This window comes from Macaca thibetana, chromosome 15 (genome assembly GCF_024542745.1).
Source record: "Macaca thibetana thibetana isolate TM-01 chromosome 15, ASM2454274v1, whole genome shotgun sequence".
Taxonomy (NCBI): domain Eukaryota; kingdom Metazoa; phylum Chordata; class Mammalia; order Primates; family Cercopithecidae; genus Macaca; species Macaca thibetana.
Window position 1 is genome coordinate 32,945,965 of NC_065592.1, and position 19,070 is coordinate 32,965,034.

The following is a 19,070-nucleotide window of genomic DNA, read 5'->3' on the forward strand; positions in this document are numbered from 1 at the left end:
GAGTCACCTCTTTTCATTGGGATTATGATAATTAATATAAAAACAACCACCAATGTGTGCAGCACAGTATAGTTTTCAAAGCTGCTTTCTTATCCTTGTTTTCGCTTTATCTCAATTTAGAAAAGGATAATAAATAAATGAATAAATAAATCTTAAACCTACACTTGCACGGAACTACTTCTCTAACCTCAGGTTCTCTAACTCTTATTCTGCTCTTGGCAACACATAGTGGGTGATATCTGTTTACTCAATGTTCTCTCCTAGGCATGCCGTGATTTAGAAAATACCCAAAAAAATTAGGAGAGAAAGAAGTATGGTGAAAAGTACTATATATCTTTTAGTTAAGTTATAGGGGTAGAGGCACATAATAATGAAGCTATTCAAAAAGTAACTAAAAAGCTTTCATTTTAAAAGAGAAAAAGCAAATCTTTTGAATATTTTATTTAAACTTGAACTTAGATTTTTTTTTTTTTTTTTTGAGATGGAGGCGCATTCTGTCGCCCAGGCTGGAGTGCAGTGGCGCAATCTCGGCTCACTGCAACCTCTATCTCCTGGGTTCAAGCAATTCTCCCACCTCGGCCTCCCAAGTAGCTGGAATTACAGGCGCCTGCCACCACGTCCAGCTAATTTTTGTATTTTTAGTAGAGATGGGGTTTCACCATGTTGGCCAGGCTGGTCTTGAACTCCTGACTTCAGGCAATCCTCCTGCCTTGCCCTCCCAAAGTGCTGGGATTATAGGTGTGAGCCACCACGCCTGGCCTGAACTTAATTTTTTAAAGAGTTATTGTTTTCCAGACTTCTGTTATGGAGATAAAATAGCTAAGATGCAACAGGATACTGTAACCATATTAGCAAAAATCATCTTATTTTATTGTTCATATAACACCACACACAATTTATCAATTTTAAAGTGCTAATAGGGAACTGCACTTATACTTCACTGTCTGCCTGTGGCTTAGTTATCATAATTATTATGTCTCTTCTAACAGACATATTGATGACATTATTCTTGCTTACATGCAAGGTAGATGTGAATTTCCTCATCTTTCCTTCTCTCTATTCCTAATTAAAAACTTACCCATGGGCAAAATTTTAAAATACTATAAAATCAGAGTAACAATAAAATCACAACTCACAAGTACAATAATTTGTGATTGCCACAGCTACTAACCATACAGCTGCTCACTCCCTTTAGTTTGGGATAACTAAGATAGACTACAGCTATTTGCAACTTCTAGCACATTGGTTGTGGCTCTATTCCTGTCTCTTTCACTTAAGAAAATACCTTGAAATACTTAGGTATAAACTGACATTACATAGGGATAAGTCTGACTCAGCTCAAATTTATTTTGAAAAGTAAATTGGATTTGTGATGAACAAAGATACCCTGGAAAACAGATCGGAAAAGATGGAGGTTAGAATCAGAAAGACTGGCTAACATCAGAGGAAGGGCAGGAGTGAAGGTTATTCAGGGTTGGAGTCTGGCAAGTTGGAAACCAGAGGACAAGCGGGCAAGAGAAACCAGGATGCTGGAGAAAGCCCCTTTGAAATGGCTAACCCTCTGGTCAGGTCTAGGTTGGATGGGGAAGGAGACTACCTGCAGTGGTCAGAGTAAAGGCAGATTTGAGGTGCTGGAGACGGAGCTGTTATGGTGAATCTGGCCACAGGTAGGCAGCTGGAGGACAGTCAGGAAGGAGATAAATCTCCCTGGCTGAGGCGACTGAAGTGTCTGTTGAGTTATTACCATTGAGTGTAGTCTATTGTAATTCCAGAGCATGAAGGTTACATTTGGATTAGAAAGGAAGGCTGTGAGCCAGTCACTGAGTTCATAGAGGAAGACAAAAGAATATTCCAAAAGAGAGGAAGAAAATAAGCAGAAAGCAGGCATTTGAAAAAGGATCATTAAACAAAGGAAGTAGAAGTACTCTCAAGAGGTGGCAGAAAGGAAGGCAGGCACCCACTTGTCTCCCTGGCTGCTTGGAAAAAAAGGAATTGGTTGCTTCATTTGTAGAAAGTTTAAAGGGCTATGGTGTTGCCATTGGGGTGGGAGGAAGGGAGAAGTTAGTTAACTCAAGGACGGGGGAATGATCAATGAAACGTGCAATAACGTGGGATGGCACATCTTGCTATACACACAGCCAGATTCCATTGGCTTTTTCCAGATTCCCAGGCTTGTTCACACATAAATTGTTCTCTTGGCTTTCCTTGTGTGTGGTTGCTTTTGCTGTCCCCATTCAAAACAATTTAAGAAATATCTATTGAATGGCCTACCCAGGGCTGGGGCTCTAGGAATGAATAGGAAATGGTCCCTGACCTTGGAGAGCACACAGTTTAGCTGGAGAGACAGGTAAGGTAGCTAATAATTACAAGAATATTTGGCAAGTCCAGGAATGGAAATAAATGCAGGGGTCATCAGCTACCCAACTTACTTTGTATTTATCCTTTCACAAAATCTTATTTCTAGCCCATTACTCTGAACGGTCTAGACAGTCTGTAATCTTGATTTTTGTCTTTTAAGAACCGTTTACCAATACTGTAAATGTATTAAGTCTCAAGTAAGTAGTGAGGAAAGAGACTCTACTTGAGTAATTTTTGAAGAGGTGAGTGAGTCTCAAAATAAAATTAATGAATTTTTGATTGGCAAAGTCTCAAAGGCCTTCTATAATTCTGAGAATCCCACCTTAAATATATGTATATATATAATTTATTATGCATAAAAATATATTTGAAACCTTTAAGTACTCAATATTTATTATTTGAAAAGGAATTATTTTTGTTTTGAGATATGAACCCTTATATTTCAAAACTATAGTAAGTCATGTGGATGGAACCCATCAAGTGACAGCAAAAACACATGAAAGAAAAATAGTTTGTGTAGTTCAGTTCCAGTTTTGTAAAAAAAAAAAAAAAAAAAAAAAAAAAACCTAAACTAAATGACAACCTATATTTGTATATTCATAGAACAAATATCTAGATGACTTCAACAATCTGTGAATAGAGATTATTATTCTGGGTAGGGAGAGGCTGGCATGATGGGTGACCCTTACATTTTGTTATGTATTGCCATAAAGCTGTTCTTTAGTCACGAGTTGGTATTACTTTTGTCATCAGAAGGTAAAAATTCTATGCAGCTATCTTAAAAGAAGATGACTACTACCCATGACTAATTTCATTGCACATTCCTTCTTCAAGACCTAGCTGAATGCACCTATAGCTCGAATGTACCCTGGCACTTCTGGAGAGGAAGGAATCTTACTGCTTGTCTTCCTCATTGAGTGTTTCTTAACAAATCCAAAGTCCTCTTCCCAGTGTTAAGTACTCCTGTTGTCTCGCTCTCACTCTCCTTACCTCACCAATTGCCCTCCCACTAACCTCACCACACATCCTTTGTTCCAGCCACACTGGTTCTTTACAGTCCCAGGATCCTTTCTCCTGTATATCTGCTCATGCTGATACTCTTCCCTCCTTGCCTCTTTCCATCCACCTGCACACATCCACTCACCCTTCAAGGTCCAGCTTGAGTACTGCCTCTTCCATGAAGCCCTACATGACTCAATTCCTTCTCATATCCACAGCTACAGCCATTCAAATCCAGACACACAATTTCTCACTTTGTTCTATTCTGGTCTTTTAACTTAAGACTATCTGTACATCTGTTAACTTAAGCTCCAAATATCAGTAATTAATAAATACCTGTCTTTCATTTCCTTTAGAAGATTCCAGAGCCCACAGACATATAAGCAGCCAAGGCTTCACCACTCTGGATCATTTCTTGGGTATGTGTTTTTGCTATTAGACTCCACTGAGGCACAAAGTTCAAAGGCACAGGCTTCAGAATCGGACAAACCTGTGAATGAAACAGCTCCACCATGTACACTTTTTGTGATGTCTGACTCACCATGTCACTCCTCGTGCCCTTCTCTTTCAAATGAGATTAATCATTTATACCTCCAATTCATTAGACATATTAAAGCAGATGACATATTTAAGACAATAGGCAGAATAAAAATAAATTATTTTTCATCACTTGGGAACTGAACGAAGAGACATGCAGAACCCTTATGTAAACCAGAATGAATGACTTCCAAACTGGCCAAGGGGGAAAAAAATAACTAGCAGTGCTAAAAATGAACACATAGGTGAAGAGTTTAGAAGGTCCTGCATCTCTCAATGTAGCTATCATAGCAGCTCTGGTGGAGGACTCACAGTGCATCAAAATAAAATATGATGTAAGAGAGTGACTTGTGCGAGTCATCTAAGAATGTTTTGTGTCCCCATGGAAGCTGAAGAACCTAGCCTTGGAACCTAGCCTTGGAATGACTTCTCCACAAGCAGTGTGCTAGGAAATGAAACCTTAGCTGGGCCCTACACTCTCGGCCAAATACTTCCTTTGGGTTGAACTTGATGACTCGGAAACTGTTTGCAAAGTGGAAGAGCCCCAGTGGCAGGAATACATCATTTCCTGGGCCTAAACAGAAAGGGACCGAATCCAGCAGAGGGCAAGCAGATTCTCCCACCTGTATACTTTCCCCTCATGTCACTTTTGGCCATTTGTTATTTCACCACTTTTGTTTAATCACCACCACTGGGATTTTTCTGTTGGCTGTTATTTACGGTTAATAAAACATGTTAACAAAAATATGTGTACATCATTTGGACATGCTTTCCTGGGACATACAATCAAAATGTATGTAATTTATTTTTTCCAAAAAAATAATTGTAGCTAAAAAGTTATTTATGGCATCTTATTCTCACCTCCATACTAATTTACTTTTATTTTATTTTTATGTTTTTATAGAGGTGGGATCTTGCTATCTTGCCCAGGCTGGTCTTGAACTCCTGGCCTCAAGAGATCCTCTTGCCTCAGCCTCCCAAAGTGTTGGGATTACAGGCATGAGCCACAACAGCGTGGCTCTTCCCACTTTAAAAAAAATTATTTGTTTACATACCCATCTTTCCAAGGACATTCCCTCGACTCTAGCAAGGCTGTTGCAGGACTTCTACCTCTAAATCATGGCTCACTCTTGTGACTTCTCCCAACTCAAATGCCCTTCCTTCTGCCTGTGTAAAATCCTCTCAAACAGAGTAGAAAGAGTGGAGAGACCTATGAGTCATAAGAAGTCTCAAGACAGTTTGAGGGATTTTTATCTCAAGTAAAATTGGGCTAAAATACTAGCTTCAGCTCCAGGGACAGAAAATTTGAAGTGGGCAATGAGAAGACAAGGAAAGATTCTTTCTTTTAAAAAATAACTGAGATTAGTTGTTTTAGATGATTCAGCTAATGACTGACTATATTTTTCTGCTAAAGAATAAAGTAGATTTCTTCCCTTCTAGATACTTTCCACAAATGAGGCCTGGAAGACTTGAAGTAATCTCCAAGCAGTTCACCCAGAGATGTGAAAGTCAGATGTGGAATTATGAAGCAAACTCCAGTGTTTCTGGGAACTAGTTCTGAATAAGTTTAGTGGTATATGGTTATATTTCTGATGAACAATGTTTTTGTTGGCATGGGAAGAGGGAGATGAGTTAGTTGACTAAGTTCCCAGGACACGGAAAGCCTACACTTGAAATGTTTTCATCTCTGGCACAAAGGATGATATTAGCCACAAAACTGTGGCTAATTCAAAAAGTCACAGAATTTCCAGGCAGGTTGGTATCCTGGGAAGTGTCTATCACATGACCTTTGAGTTCAGAGTGGTGATAATTTTGGAGGGTTGCTCTTTGCCACTGAGGTAGAGTTTTAACAGTTAATCCCTGTAATAATAGAAGATTTGGGGTCTTCAATGCCACTTTGCTCCACTGAAGTTGCAGACCTCTTAAGTCTTTACAGTAGAAATATAGAAATATAGTAAGTGTTAAAATGAACTTTAGGCCACATTTTGATGTAGAAATTCTGATATCAAAAAGAGAAGGTTAGTTAGTAGCTGGTCAGATAATTTTGAGACCAGCAAAACCTATTAAAAATTATAGTCAAGCCATTAAAACTATGTCTTACATTGCATGTGCTATAAACGATGTAAATTTTTGTACTTTACAATTAGTTATTCACTTGGGAGTCTCCATTTCATGACAGTCATTTTTAAAGAAACCACCTCATTTTTTCTTTCAATCTGATTGCAATTGGAACCTGTGTGGAAGGGCTGATGCCCTAGCAACTAACTGGATCCTCTTAAAGGTTGAATTTTATGTCTGACCTATTTAGAGATCTGAAAAGCTTCTCTTCAAAAATAAAGCATCCCAGATCTTAATTTTTAGTTGTCAAGCATTGCTGCAGCCAAGGTAAAATGAGTTGATAGTTTGGAGCTAGACTCAACATAATTCTTAGAGAAGATTTTCCTTTTAAGCTTAAATGTAATTCATGCACTAATATTTTTTAAACTTTATCTAATACCTTACATTTCATATATGAATCTAATAATATATTTAGGTCAAGTTACATTTTTAAGTGACATCTAGGAGTATTCCATATGTTAAATATAAAGGCTCAGAATGACATTTGTTAAAGACTGGATTAATCTCATGGGTATTGCTGTAATTATTCCCCCCAATCATCTCATCTACGGCATAGGTTAGTGAAGTATCATTCATGGGCCTTCCCTTTGTTTTTGTACATACAGTTTTATTGGAGCATAGCCATGTTGTTTTTCTACATATTGTCTATGGTCACTTTCATGTTACAATGACAGAGTTAAGTAGTTGTGACAGAGACTGCATGACCTACAGTGCTGAAAATATTTTCTGTCTGGCCCTTTTTATAGAAAAAAATTGCCAATAAGCTGGCACAGAAAGACAAATACTGCACATTCTTATGTCCTATGTAGACGCTAGAAAAGTTGATCTCATAGAAGCAGCAAGTAGAATAGTGGTTACTAAAGACTGGGAAGGGCATTAGGGTGGTAAATAGATATAAAATTATAGCTGGATAGGAAAAACAAGATCTAGAATTTTACAGCATCTTAAGATAACTAGAATAAACAACAACTGATTGTATATTTACTAACAGCTTAAAGAGCAGATTTTGAGTGTTTCCAACACAAAGAAATAACAAATGTTTGAGGTGATGGAAATGCTAATGGCCCTAATTTAATCATTACACAGCACATGCATGTATCAAATTATCACACGGTATGCCACAAATATGTGTAATTATTATGAGTCAATTTAATTTTTTTTTAAAGGAAAAAGTTTGCCAATCTCTAATGTTCAGAAAAACTGAGTCTCACCAAATGAGTCTCTTCTAACCAATATATTGTTTTAAAAGTCGATGGGAAAAGTTTTCAGGTAGAATAGAAAGCTCTACTCATTGACAAGTTTTATTGGTCAGTTTATCACTATATCGTCTTTGAATCTGAATTTAACTGCGGCCAAACACTGTATATTGACAGAGACACAGAGAACAAATTAGCCCACTCTAAGATCAATAATTGTGTGCACTTGCTCCAAGAAGCAACTCTGCTAACAGCTGGCCATACTAGAAATGTTCATCTCTCCAGCTCCATCATACTTTCTATATCCTTCTGAGGGACAGAAGGGTTTATACCCTGTCTTAACCTTCAGCTTCTCCCCTATACAGAAGGTCTCATCATGCAGGGAACAATGACAACATTTAAAATGCTCTTTGTCAAGGAAGATCTTTTTATCTTGGCAGAGTAATTGCGTCTGATAATTAATGTTAGAGCATTCCCTAAGGTTTCATCTTCAGATTGTCTTTTGACCTGCCTCTTAAACGGAAGTGAAATAAACTCATCCTGTATAATTTGGTTAGTGGAGTTAAAATGTATTTGAGGACCCAGTACAATTAACAGAACTGAAAACTGTGATGCTTCCAAGATATCATGGGTCCATGAAAAGAATAAGTATTTAGTAAGTACTTACCTAACTGTCCATATTGGAAAATTAGGGGACAGAAAAAATAGCATATCTGCAAGTACTAATAGAGCACCAGGAAGATGAGGGATAGAAGAGTATAAGAGTACGTTTGGGGCCAGTGAAAATCAATCCTTAAAGGAAGTGAAAGTCATGGACTAGTAGAGAAAAGCAGACAGGAAAGAAATCCATCTAACCTCCCAGCAGAGCTTACTGAAAGTGAGTAGAAGTACAAAGTAAGACATTAAATGTTTAGGATAGTAAGTAGAGAGATGGCAGGAATGTCAGTATTTGCTAGTGAAGCCACTGTGCAATGATGAAAGCATGACTAAATGGTGAACTTTGGATGCAACGCTGAAGACTTTGATATGAGAGATAATAAGTACGTGTGGTTCCTTGATGAGAAATGTCTTGATAAAAATAGTGTTTGTCAAGTATTATTCTAGAGCTTAGAGGAGAAAAACCAATTGAGATTTATTAAAAAATCTGTACAAAAGGAAATTGCAAAGCTCCTTGCAACATTTTTCTATTAATTCATAATATCACAGACTTCTCTTTTGGGTGGACTATATCAAGTTCTATATTATAAATGGAGGGGTATCACAACCAAGTGTTCTTTGTGTTTTCTCTGGGTTGCTAACTAAGGCACAGGCAAAACAAACAAACAAACAAACAAACAATGTTACCATCATTCACCTTACTCACTTTGTACCTGGTCTGATTTTTGTTTTTGTCCTAAATGCATCATAGTAGCTATTTTCTAAAGCAGGCAATTCCATAGCATAACTGCATAGATAGAAGAAACAAATTAACTTATTAGTCTCCGGGAGAAACTAGAGGCAGGAAAAAGATGGAATGTCATCACTGGCTTGACTTAACACATAGTTGAATTTTAAGTTATATATCCATTGGCCATGTCCTGTATAGCTTCTCAGACCTAAAACAGATCTCATGGCTAAACTACGCTGTCCTAGTTTCTTGGTTATTTTACAGCTGTGCGTATATATGTATTTTTCTGTACTGAAAGCAGAGACTTGGAAACAGCCGGATAAAAGCCAGTCCTGTGTTGTACATGGCAGGAGAAGGAACACAGTAAACACAAACACAGCAGAGCATTTCCCTTTGTTGACAACCTTATTGTTTCCCCTTAATGCATTGTTTAGAATAGCAATTATGTGTCATTGCCCATTATCTTATAGACAAAACCAATACCATAGAGCCGTCGCTTTTCTTTCCAACAACTGATCATCATGAATATATAGAGGATTCGTGTGCTGGTGAAACATGTCAAGACTGACAGCTCAGAGCCCAAGAGCACGGTTGAAGCACAGAAGAGGTGTGCGGCCAGGCAGCTGGAGTGAAATCTCCCCTCTACCTTCTCATTTTTGCTTTCTTCGCTCTTCTCCCTCCTCTGGGTTGGGAGGGAGAGCAGCTTAGAAAGAACATCCCTTTTCAGGCTGTTTCCCTCTGCCAGAGAAGACTGGCTCCCTCTCAAGACGGCAAGCATTTGACCACTGCAAATAGCAGGAACATGTCAACTTGTTTTATTCACATCCCTCACTAGGGAATCAGAAAGCCAAAGACACACTGGTGATTTCCCTGGTTTTATGGATCTTGACTCCCCCCAGGCCTGCAACACATTTTTGGTTGGTGTGTTCACATTGTCCTGGCATCTGCAGTGTGGGAAACCTGAACTGAGAGCCAATAGCCCCACAGCTTCTCTCTATTAAAATGTGCAATTGGATTTCACATGTGTGTTTCTAACACCATTCAAGGCATAATTTACAGGCTACTATCTAGCCCCACAGCTGTTTCTCCATCCTGTAGACTTAGCTGTTTCTAGGAATCCACCATCCAGCTCCTTAGCAAAGTCTTCCTACTTTGGGCCTGCTTAGCCATTCTTGGCTACGCAAAACTATACAAAATCTATAATAAGGATTCAAGAAAATACTTACTGAATGAACAACTATTAACTACTCTTTCCACAGAATTATTCATTCATATGAATAGCCTTCTTTTTATTTACCTCATCTAATCAGCTTTTATGTCATCAAATTAAACTAATCACTGCTGATCCATTGATATAGGTCATTTACATACATTAAAAACAGTACAGGCCCAATGACTTCTGTGTAGGGCTCACTAAATAGTTATCACGCAGAGCTTTCAGTTACTATGTTCTCTCATAAGAAGAAAACTGAGAATCACTTTTATATATTGCAAATTATTTCCCTGTGCCTAAACAAAAACAGACTATCCATGTTATAGAGAGAGCTACTCAATATCACTTTGTCGTATTTCTGTGACAACCACCCCTCCCTACAGTCTACCTCTAAGAATCTGAAATCACTCCCCAAACAGGTTAGGCCTGAGGCTTAGGGTTATGGTTAGCTCAAATGTAAGTGCTAATAATATCATCTAAACAATTGATTCTAAGTTGTCAGAGGGCCAGAAAAATCCTATACTCATTTCTGATTCTTCCGTGCATAGCAAAGTCCTCGGGAGAGAGTACAGGCTCAAGAATTTAAGTGAACTCAACACTTCTTAGTCTATGCAGAGGCTAACAATACACGCAGTGGGGTGGGTTTAAAGGATTCCCTTGACCTCTGACTGAGACCCACCTTTCAAGGAAGAAAGACAAAGGAAAAAGAAGGTATGACATTGAGAAAAACATCCCAGCGAAAGCCTTTGCTAGCAATGGCACTGAGATGAATCTGTTCCATTCAAACGGCTCCACGAATGTAGCTTCCATGTCAGATGAAAACAATTACTTAAAAATCACATTAATAAAGATCTTACAATGTGGGTCAAGTTAGATTTTGCCCTTCTGGTTGCAATATACCAACCCTTCCTGGTGAATAGAGTATTTCAGGTGAAAAGGGGACATTTTCTTTACCCTTCCACGGGTACTGTCACCCAGTCCTAGATGTACGACTCTAAATTTTCCCAGAAGAAAAAAAAAACAAAACACCACAGGCTTCCTTCCACATTTTAAACTACTACACAGTAGCTAAGGAGATTGTGTGGTCACGTCATCACAAGTCATAGCCATCATAACAGGCCTTCTTTGTTAAACAGAAGTCCTTTAAGGCAGGGATACCAGTAAGGAGCTATAGTGTTGAACGCTATAAAGGATTTGCAAAGGAAAGACCACCAAGCTTCAAAAAGGTTTTAAAAAGCAGCTTTTCATCTTAGGACTTACCATTTCATTTCCTCCCACAGGTGTCTGCTCACAGGCCTCATGAATAAACATTACTCATTTACTCTTTCGATAATCTGAGAATTAGACCATGTTGACAAGTTGGGCTGTCAGATCGTCAGGTTATCTGAAGAGTGTCTTGGTTTAAACACATACATTAAAAATAACCAAAATTCGTACTTGTTATAAATGGTCCCAAAGGCCAGAATTGCAACCAAAGGATGAAAAGTACAGAAATAAAACGGCCGTTTATTAAATACCTACTATGTGTCAGAGGCTGTATTAGGTATTTTACAGGTGTGTACCTTTTCTCATTAATCTCTGAAGATAATCAGTTGAGGTAGATATCACTATCCCCGATTTTACATATGGGAACAAGAAGCTAAGATTGCCCAGGGAAACGTGACCACCATTGAGAGAAGTGAGATTTCAAATCCAGGCTTTTGTTCGGCTTTCTTTCCAGTCCACTAAGCTCCTCCCAAGAATGTAACAGTAGACCTTGGCAGACAGTCGTTCCTTGACCTGGGAAGTACTCAAGCTGATGGTAGCTAACTGGCTCCCGCAGAAGGGACTCAAGAACTAGAAGGGGTTGGAAGAGAGCAGGTCTACCTCGAAGAATCTGCAGACTTCCTCTACTTCTTTTCCAAGTAGCTGATTCTGCAATCATTTGAGGTGAGATGAGAAATCAAAACAGGTCTGCTTCCTGGTCTTATAAAAACAATAAATAAACTATCCCTTTGCTTACTATGCCACATCTGCAGGCCCCAAGGTCTGGACTCTCTTTCTCTACCCTACAGCTTTGGTCACACTGCTATCAAGGAGACCCTTGCCCTGGCTTCCTGTATTTCTTCTGAAACTCCAAAACTAAACAGTAACACACTCCTCCCAACTCATGCCTCCTTAGCATCCTTTAGCTGTAAGAAATCCCTATGTCACCCCTAAGGTATCACATGGCTCAATGAGACATACTTCCCCACTCATTCACCCTTTGCATTCCTACTTTGAATTTTGTGTCATTAATGTACATACCTGTCACCCCAAACACTTCACAGCACATCTTTTTTAGAACAAGACAGGATATAAAGAAAAACAAACAAATTGGCCTGGTACTCCATTCGCTTTCTTGCTTGAAACCACAGTGGAACGATTGCAAACTAATCCATCCCACTTGACTGTCTCTTTCCACCAGCAACACTCCCATGAGCGCTGACTTCCGTTTTCAGCATGGCGTCACACAGATGCTCAACAAGTTCATTTCCCCTTCCCACTCCAACTTCTACACCATTTCAACCTTTTCACATTTCTTCCTTCTCTTGAACCATCATGTTTTCACATAAGATTTTCCTCTAAAAAGAATGACTGGCAATGAATCCCAGCCCACCTCAACCCTGAGTGGTTAATTCCAGCTTGGAAGCCCATTTTTACCATTGGAGTCTTCCACTTCTTCAGCTGGGGTAGCTTTCTGGGAGGAGTGGTGGGAGTGTGAGGAGAGGAGACTGACGATCCGTGGCCTGGGAAGGGTCAGGGCTTTTCCGTGGACCTTGAGGGAGTGTTCCTTCAGCTGGCTGATTGTCATGGTGGAGAACGAGCACCAAGAACACTTGTAGGCATGCTCACCTGGAAGAGGATGGTGACAAGAAATAGAACAGGAAAAAGAGGGGAGAAGGGTATAAGGCCGGGGTGGAAACAAGATAACTCAGTTAACTCACGCTAGAGAAGCGCTTCTCAAGCTTCATGTTCTACGAACGAACCTCACAGACCAACAACCTGCCACAACCACAGTGCTCCTTTGGAGTGGAAACTCTTCCATGAGCTCCAGAATCTAGTGAACTGGTCCTTTTTCATTTTGGGCTCTACTTACAGGAGTGAAGCTATGAATTGATTCCCCAACAGGAAGTGAAACCCAACTGCCTATGATACCTCCTTTAGAAAAATGTCCAATCCCTCTTCCCCCCTCTCTACACTAGAAATGACCATGTCAGGTTTCATTCAAGGTTGCCTTTTTGTCAGTCACAGAAAATAATATGCTTACTTATTATTCCAATGATCTATTAGTGGCTTTTTAATCACAAAGTCATTCAGTGCAAGCTCTGCTGTGCTATTCTATTCTGTATTTCCTTGCTAACTATACACGTTCTCATCCCACATATATACATTTTTGGACCAGTTCACAAACCTCAGCACAGAACTCCATTTCCCTATCTAGTCAGTAACACAGAAATGGGCAAAAATAAGTCATTTCTCTAAGGAAGGGAGCTGTATATGTAAACATGGGGGTTGAGGGGGTACAGTGTGTGTGTATGTGTGTGTGTGTTTATCTCCAATATTCTTCAATAAAGAGTGCCTCTCAGTAAAAATAAGCACTATTTTTTAAATTAGTTTTATGCCACTGAAATGTAACACAGATCACCATGACCAAATTAAGTTAGAATGGGATTTACCTTTGCCATATGTTACCTTTTAAATTAATTACATTTTAAGAACTAAGAGTGTGAAGTGGGCATGCTTAAATTGTTGGATATATACACACTGATAAGATCAATTCAGAAAGCCATTTTGCTTTTAAGAACAATAGACATAGAAATGCTCATGTTTCCAACCCAGTAATTCCATTTCAAAGAGTAATAAGAAGATATCCTTTAATAAATATAAAGCTTTACTTAGAAATATGCATCATTTATGCTTGAAAAAAGTATGAAATAACCTAAATTTACAACTACAAGGAAACAATTAAGTCAATCTTGGCATATCCTATTGATGATTTATTTTATTCAATTAAAATAAATTCTTGGAATTTATAATAACATAAAAAATTAAAGTAAATACAAAGGCTAAATATATATATTCAATGACATTAGTATTACAACTGTTAAAAATAATTATAGAGAAAATGACTGAAAGGAAATATATGAAATGTTAACAATAGTGGTATTTAGATAACAAGATTATGAATGACTGTATTTCTTCTTTCATTTCCAAATTTTCTCTAATGAACATGTATTTTTAAAATTAATTTTTAAGGTGACATTTAAAAGTTAGAGAAGAAAGAAGAGAAAACAGAATCATAAAGTTTTGTGGACCAGTGAAAATGAACAGAGCTGTGGTCTAAGGATTAAAAGCAAGAAAAACAGGTATTGGAAGATCATTCTTTGCCCCTGCTTTTCCGAGATCATTACTTTCCTGCCACCACGAAAATTACTAAATGGGTTCACATGTGAAGTGAGTATAGCATCCAAGCTCTATAATTAAGCCTTCCTCTCACCACTGATGACCCTCAGAGCTTGCATTTCCAAAAAAGTCTTGAAGAAAACCACAGAAAAACTTGAATTGCTCAACATCACGAAGCACAAGGAAGGACAGAAGTTCAAAAAAGTCAGAGGACCCAACCAGGAATACCAGTCAGTTGTATCTCTTTAGGAGTTAGATCACAATGCTGAGTATGATGTTTACTTATATATATATATGACAATATATAGAATACTACTGCCCTCTTTATTCTATTTTTTCATTTTTTTTTAAATGCAAGCTTGGTTGTGTGAACCTTACTGGTGGCTGTGAGTTGCACGACCTGAGAGAGAATTCAAATCCAGATGTTTGGGTTAGCACACATAACCTTTTCTTCTTTAAAATAAAATAATCCACCTAGAACAGACAAGATGAGTCAAGAGTCTTTTAGAAAATGTACTGGCGTTTTCGAAGCCAAGCCCCGCTCAGTCGCTCAAAGCAATGTCATGGAGGCCAAGGTTCCAAGGTATGTCAAGAACTGAATTACATTGCTCCCAATCTCTCTTACTGGATGCACTCTTCTTGCCAGCCAGTGAGCACAGGGAGCCAGTTTGCTGGGTCAGCTCCAAGAGCAGACACTTCAGCTTAATATGCTGGCATCAGTGTGCAGGCTCTGATGCTCTCTTCAAGTCTTTCCCACAGGCGGAATCATCTCTTCCCAGCTCTTGCTGGTAAAAGTGCTTTTGACGAGGCTAAGGCCTATGGGCAAAACTCACCAGGATAGTGTCCCAGCTGGATAATTTACAATATACACAAGTTAGAAAAGAGTGATTTGAACCCTGAAGCCACTCACTTCATGGACTTTAGTAGAAATTTCCCAGAGACAGAAAAATACAAAAAGATAGAGAAAAGCCCCTATAGCTAACTTCCCTGTCCCATTCCTGACTCCTAGTGGAGTTTGGGGCAGCTGGGAGCCCTGGGCAATTTTATTGCATTAAGTCAGTTCAACAAAATCCAACACTCAGAAGATAGTGAAGAGACATGGTCCTGTTTACACAAGAGTATGAGGAGCTAGCAAAAGTGAAGGACTTAGGTTCTGAGCGGTTCTTACAACACTGTTCAGAGTGTGACCAAGGGTTATACAAGGCACAAGGGATGTGGCACGATGTCTCCCCTTTAGGACTATTGTAGGACTAAAGAAGATGATGCATATAACATGCCTAGTGCAGAGCCTGGTGGGTAAGGGATGTTCATGACACATCAGACGTCAACAACAGTGGTCTTCAGATAAGATTATAGATGACTGACTGTGTTTCTTCTTTCATTTCCAAATTTTTTCTAATGAATAATGAGATGGAACAACAATATGATAGAGACCAGTACAGCTCCTGGACACTCACCACCCAGTCATTTTCTATCTTATGTACGGAAACGTATCTAAGGGTATCTTTGAAAAATCTCACACACCTTGAGTTCCCTTTGCCCTTTCTAACTTCCTTAAGTTGTTAACTTTATTTTAGCTGGGAAGTCTTTTTAGTACATATAACGATTCTTGGCAATAGCATTAGAAAGTATAGGCAATTTAGAAATTTCTGTAAAAATCGCCAACAGTCTAATTCTAACTTGTTAGTAGCACGAACAAACTAACTATAACATGGGTGACATAGGCTTTGTATTATTTTGGATTTAGGTGATTTTGTTTAACTTTTACTTTTTTCTTTATTTTTTCTTTACTAGATGAAAATAAAACTGAATATACATCCATCCCAAGAATAACATTCTCAAGTGTAAGGTAGGACAGTATTTCACTCAATAAAGACCATCAGGTTTCAAACTCAGAGAGTGCTAAAGAACTTGCGCATCATCAGTGCACAACTCACCAGCATGAGCTTTGAGTATATGTGTTTTCAGCCGGCTGTTATAGGAGGACTTGAAGGAGCAGAGTTTGCATCGGAATGGTTTATGGTGTCCGTGGTGCGTTTGCATATGGCGATCCAAACTTGATGTAGAAAGGAAACAAAAAGAAAAATGACAAAATTAAAAATTGCATAGAGGATTTGCTCATTGCCTTTTTTCCAGGAATCCTACTTTTAGGTCATTCAAAGCCTTTTTGTTTACTTTTCAATAATGGCATTTATCAATTTAATTAATTAATTTTCAAGAGTTGTACCTACTCTAAGAGGACAGGAAGCTAAAGGAAGAGATCAAGAGATTTTTTTTTGGACTTAGAAATATGGCAGTGGTAACAGGTCATGGTAAGAATCTTTATTGTCCCTTCTTATAGCTCTGATAATTGGAAGAGTGTATCTAAAAAGAGAAGGTACAATATGGGTGAATTCAAGCTTCCTGCCAAGCCAGTGAGAGTGCCTATCAATTAGTCCTCTAACTTATTCAAATAACAGAATGGGAATTAGAGAAATTTAGCATTTGAAAAGAGCTGACTTTCTTTTTGAATTCTAATTCTACTTTCATTGTGAACACTAGAGTGAGAAAGGGAGGTTTAGAAGTGGCTGACCTTCTTGCAATGGGCTGTCTTGTTTCCAGGATCTATATTAATTTGGAGGCAAAGTGCATGCATGTTTAAAGGAGTCACATGGTCAAACGGCTGCACATCCCTTCTGATACACACAGCCATGTTTGCTGTAAGTCTTCCAGAAGCAACTTACAAGGGAGTTATTTAATTACAACGAACCCCTAGTACTTCATAATAATTATTAGCCTAAAAAAATAATAAATCTACCAAACAAGGTGTGGGAAGAAGTTCTAATTTGTATCAGTACTCCAGAGAACTAAAATCCATTCTAAATGCCTCATGTGGGAACGGTACTGCTACCATTTCAACATATAATGCTCTCCTGAGCTCCAAAGCAACATTTTCAATTGCCCCTGGACAGCTCCCTCTGGGTGTCCTTTAGTTATCTTTAACTCAACCTGTTCTAAACAAACCCATCAGAGAGTTGTCTACAAAACAAATTCTCTTCTTCATTTCCTTGTTTCTATAAATGGCACTAACCTTTCTCCCAGTTGAGTAAACTGAAAACCTAGGTGCCATCTGTATTTTACTTTGTCCCTCATCTCATGCATTGAATCAATTTTTCCAAGTCAGGCAAATCCATTCCTTCAATCATTCCGTAACTTCTTGAACTAGCTACTTAGCTACTATTATTGCTTCTTAATTCCTTGTCCCCAGCCCCCATCTTTTTTCTTTTTTTTTTTTCATCTCAAGAGCACACACTATGGAGTCAGACTACCTGGGATAAAATCTCAGCCATTACTTATAGGTTGAGTGACCTTGGGCAAATTACTTAATTTTTCTAGGCTTTACTTTTCTTATTCATAAGATGATAATAATGTGGCCATACCTTAATGGAGCGTTTGAGAATGAAATTAAGTAATACTTAAAGGCACTTAGTACAGTGCCTGGTATACAGTGAGATGCAATAAATGTTACCAATTATAATTATTTTACTAATTTGACTCTTCCTTTTACCAGTAATTTAAATTATGAAATACTATTTCCTGGCATTTAAAACTCCAAATGTGTCTCCTTTAAAGTATTTAGACCTTATCTTTCACTATTCCTTTACATGTAACTTAAGGATTAGTCAAACTGAATCCCCAGCTAGGGCCCCAGTCAGCTTCATGGTCTCCTCCCTCAGCTTTTCCTCTACATCTTATGTCCTTTCCAAACTACTCAAGTCTTATTTTTCTACTTTAAGACTTGACCCAAATGCTCCTTACTCCATAAAACCTTCCTGACTCTTCCAAAGTTGACGTAACATTTCCCTTCTTTGACACATTATAGTATTTTACTGGTATTTTGAAAGACGTGCTTTATTTTACTGAGTCAGTGGGGTTTGTTTTTTTTTTTTTAATTTTCATAAACCAACCCTTGACCCTAAATTCCCTTGGGCCACAGACCATGGCCTGTGTCTTTATATTTCCCCCAAGTATACTACCTAGGACAGGATACATTCATTTATTCACAATTATTTACTGAAGTTCCACTGTGTGTCAGACAAAGTGATAGATGCTGTTCAATGAATACTTCATGAATTGAAGAGAACCCTACGAATTTTATGCTAATGTATGGATCTGATGACAAAGATTAGATATTAGGCTCCATATAATAACAAAAGTGTTTACAACCCATCCTAACCTCTGTGAAACCACCACCTCCTTCTTCTGTTCAACAACCACTAACTGGCCCTTTATCTTTTGTAAGAAGCAAACGGTCCATCATTTATTTCATTAAAAAATTTGTTTTAAAAAGCATGTCAGTCTTAGTCACCTTTATCCAAGACTGTCCAAATGCATTATTGAATATTTATCTCTCTTTTATATGGCTGAAAGAGAAAGGCAACAAAAAGTTGTTCTTAAAACCACCCCTCTTTCCATGGCCCCAAAAAGCCTTACACACTTGTTCCAAATTTACACTTTCAAAGCTGTGATGAGTAATGGGAAGCTCCCTTCCCTCAATCTCCCTGTATGTCAAGCAACTCTTTGGCATCCATGAACTTCTTTACCTTTCAAGGTCTCTTGAAAAATTGCAAGCAACGTTTCTTTGGTCACACGGGTTAACAGTCCTAATTTTACCTCTTTCGCAAATCAGTTTTCCAAATGGACTTTACTTCCTCAAACAATGACTAGATTTTGACTGAATGTTCGACAGATGAATCAGGAGACTCATCTACTCTCCACAGCTGCATTTTTCCTTTGGGTAAATCATAGCAATTCCTCCAATTCTCATTTTTAAAATGCCTGCATTTGCCAGATCTAA

General features: G+C 38.3%; 1 protein-coding gene across 8 annotated transcripts in view; it reads right to left on the bottom strand.

Moving 5' to 3' along the window:
* Positions 1-19,070, bottom strand: part of ZNF462 (zinc finger protein 462) — a 155,488-nt gene that overhangs the window by 63,246 nt on the left and 73,172 nt on the right. For all 8 annotated transcript variants that reach the window (XM_050761832.1, XM_050761837.1, XM_050761835.1 and 5 more), the window contains exons 6-7: positions 16,171-16,289; positions 12,491-12,682 (exon numbers count right to left, since the gene is read on the bottom strand). In XM_050761832.1, coding sequence (XP_050617789.1) covers positions 12,491-12,682; positions 16,171-16,289 — 311 coding nt within the window. The remainder of the gene's footprint in view (positions 1-12,490; positions 12,683-16,170; positions 16,290-19,070) is intronic.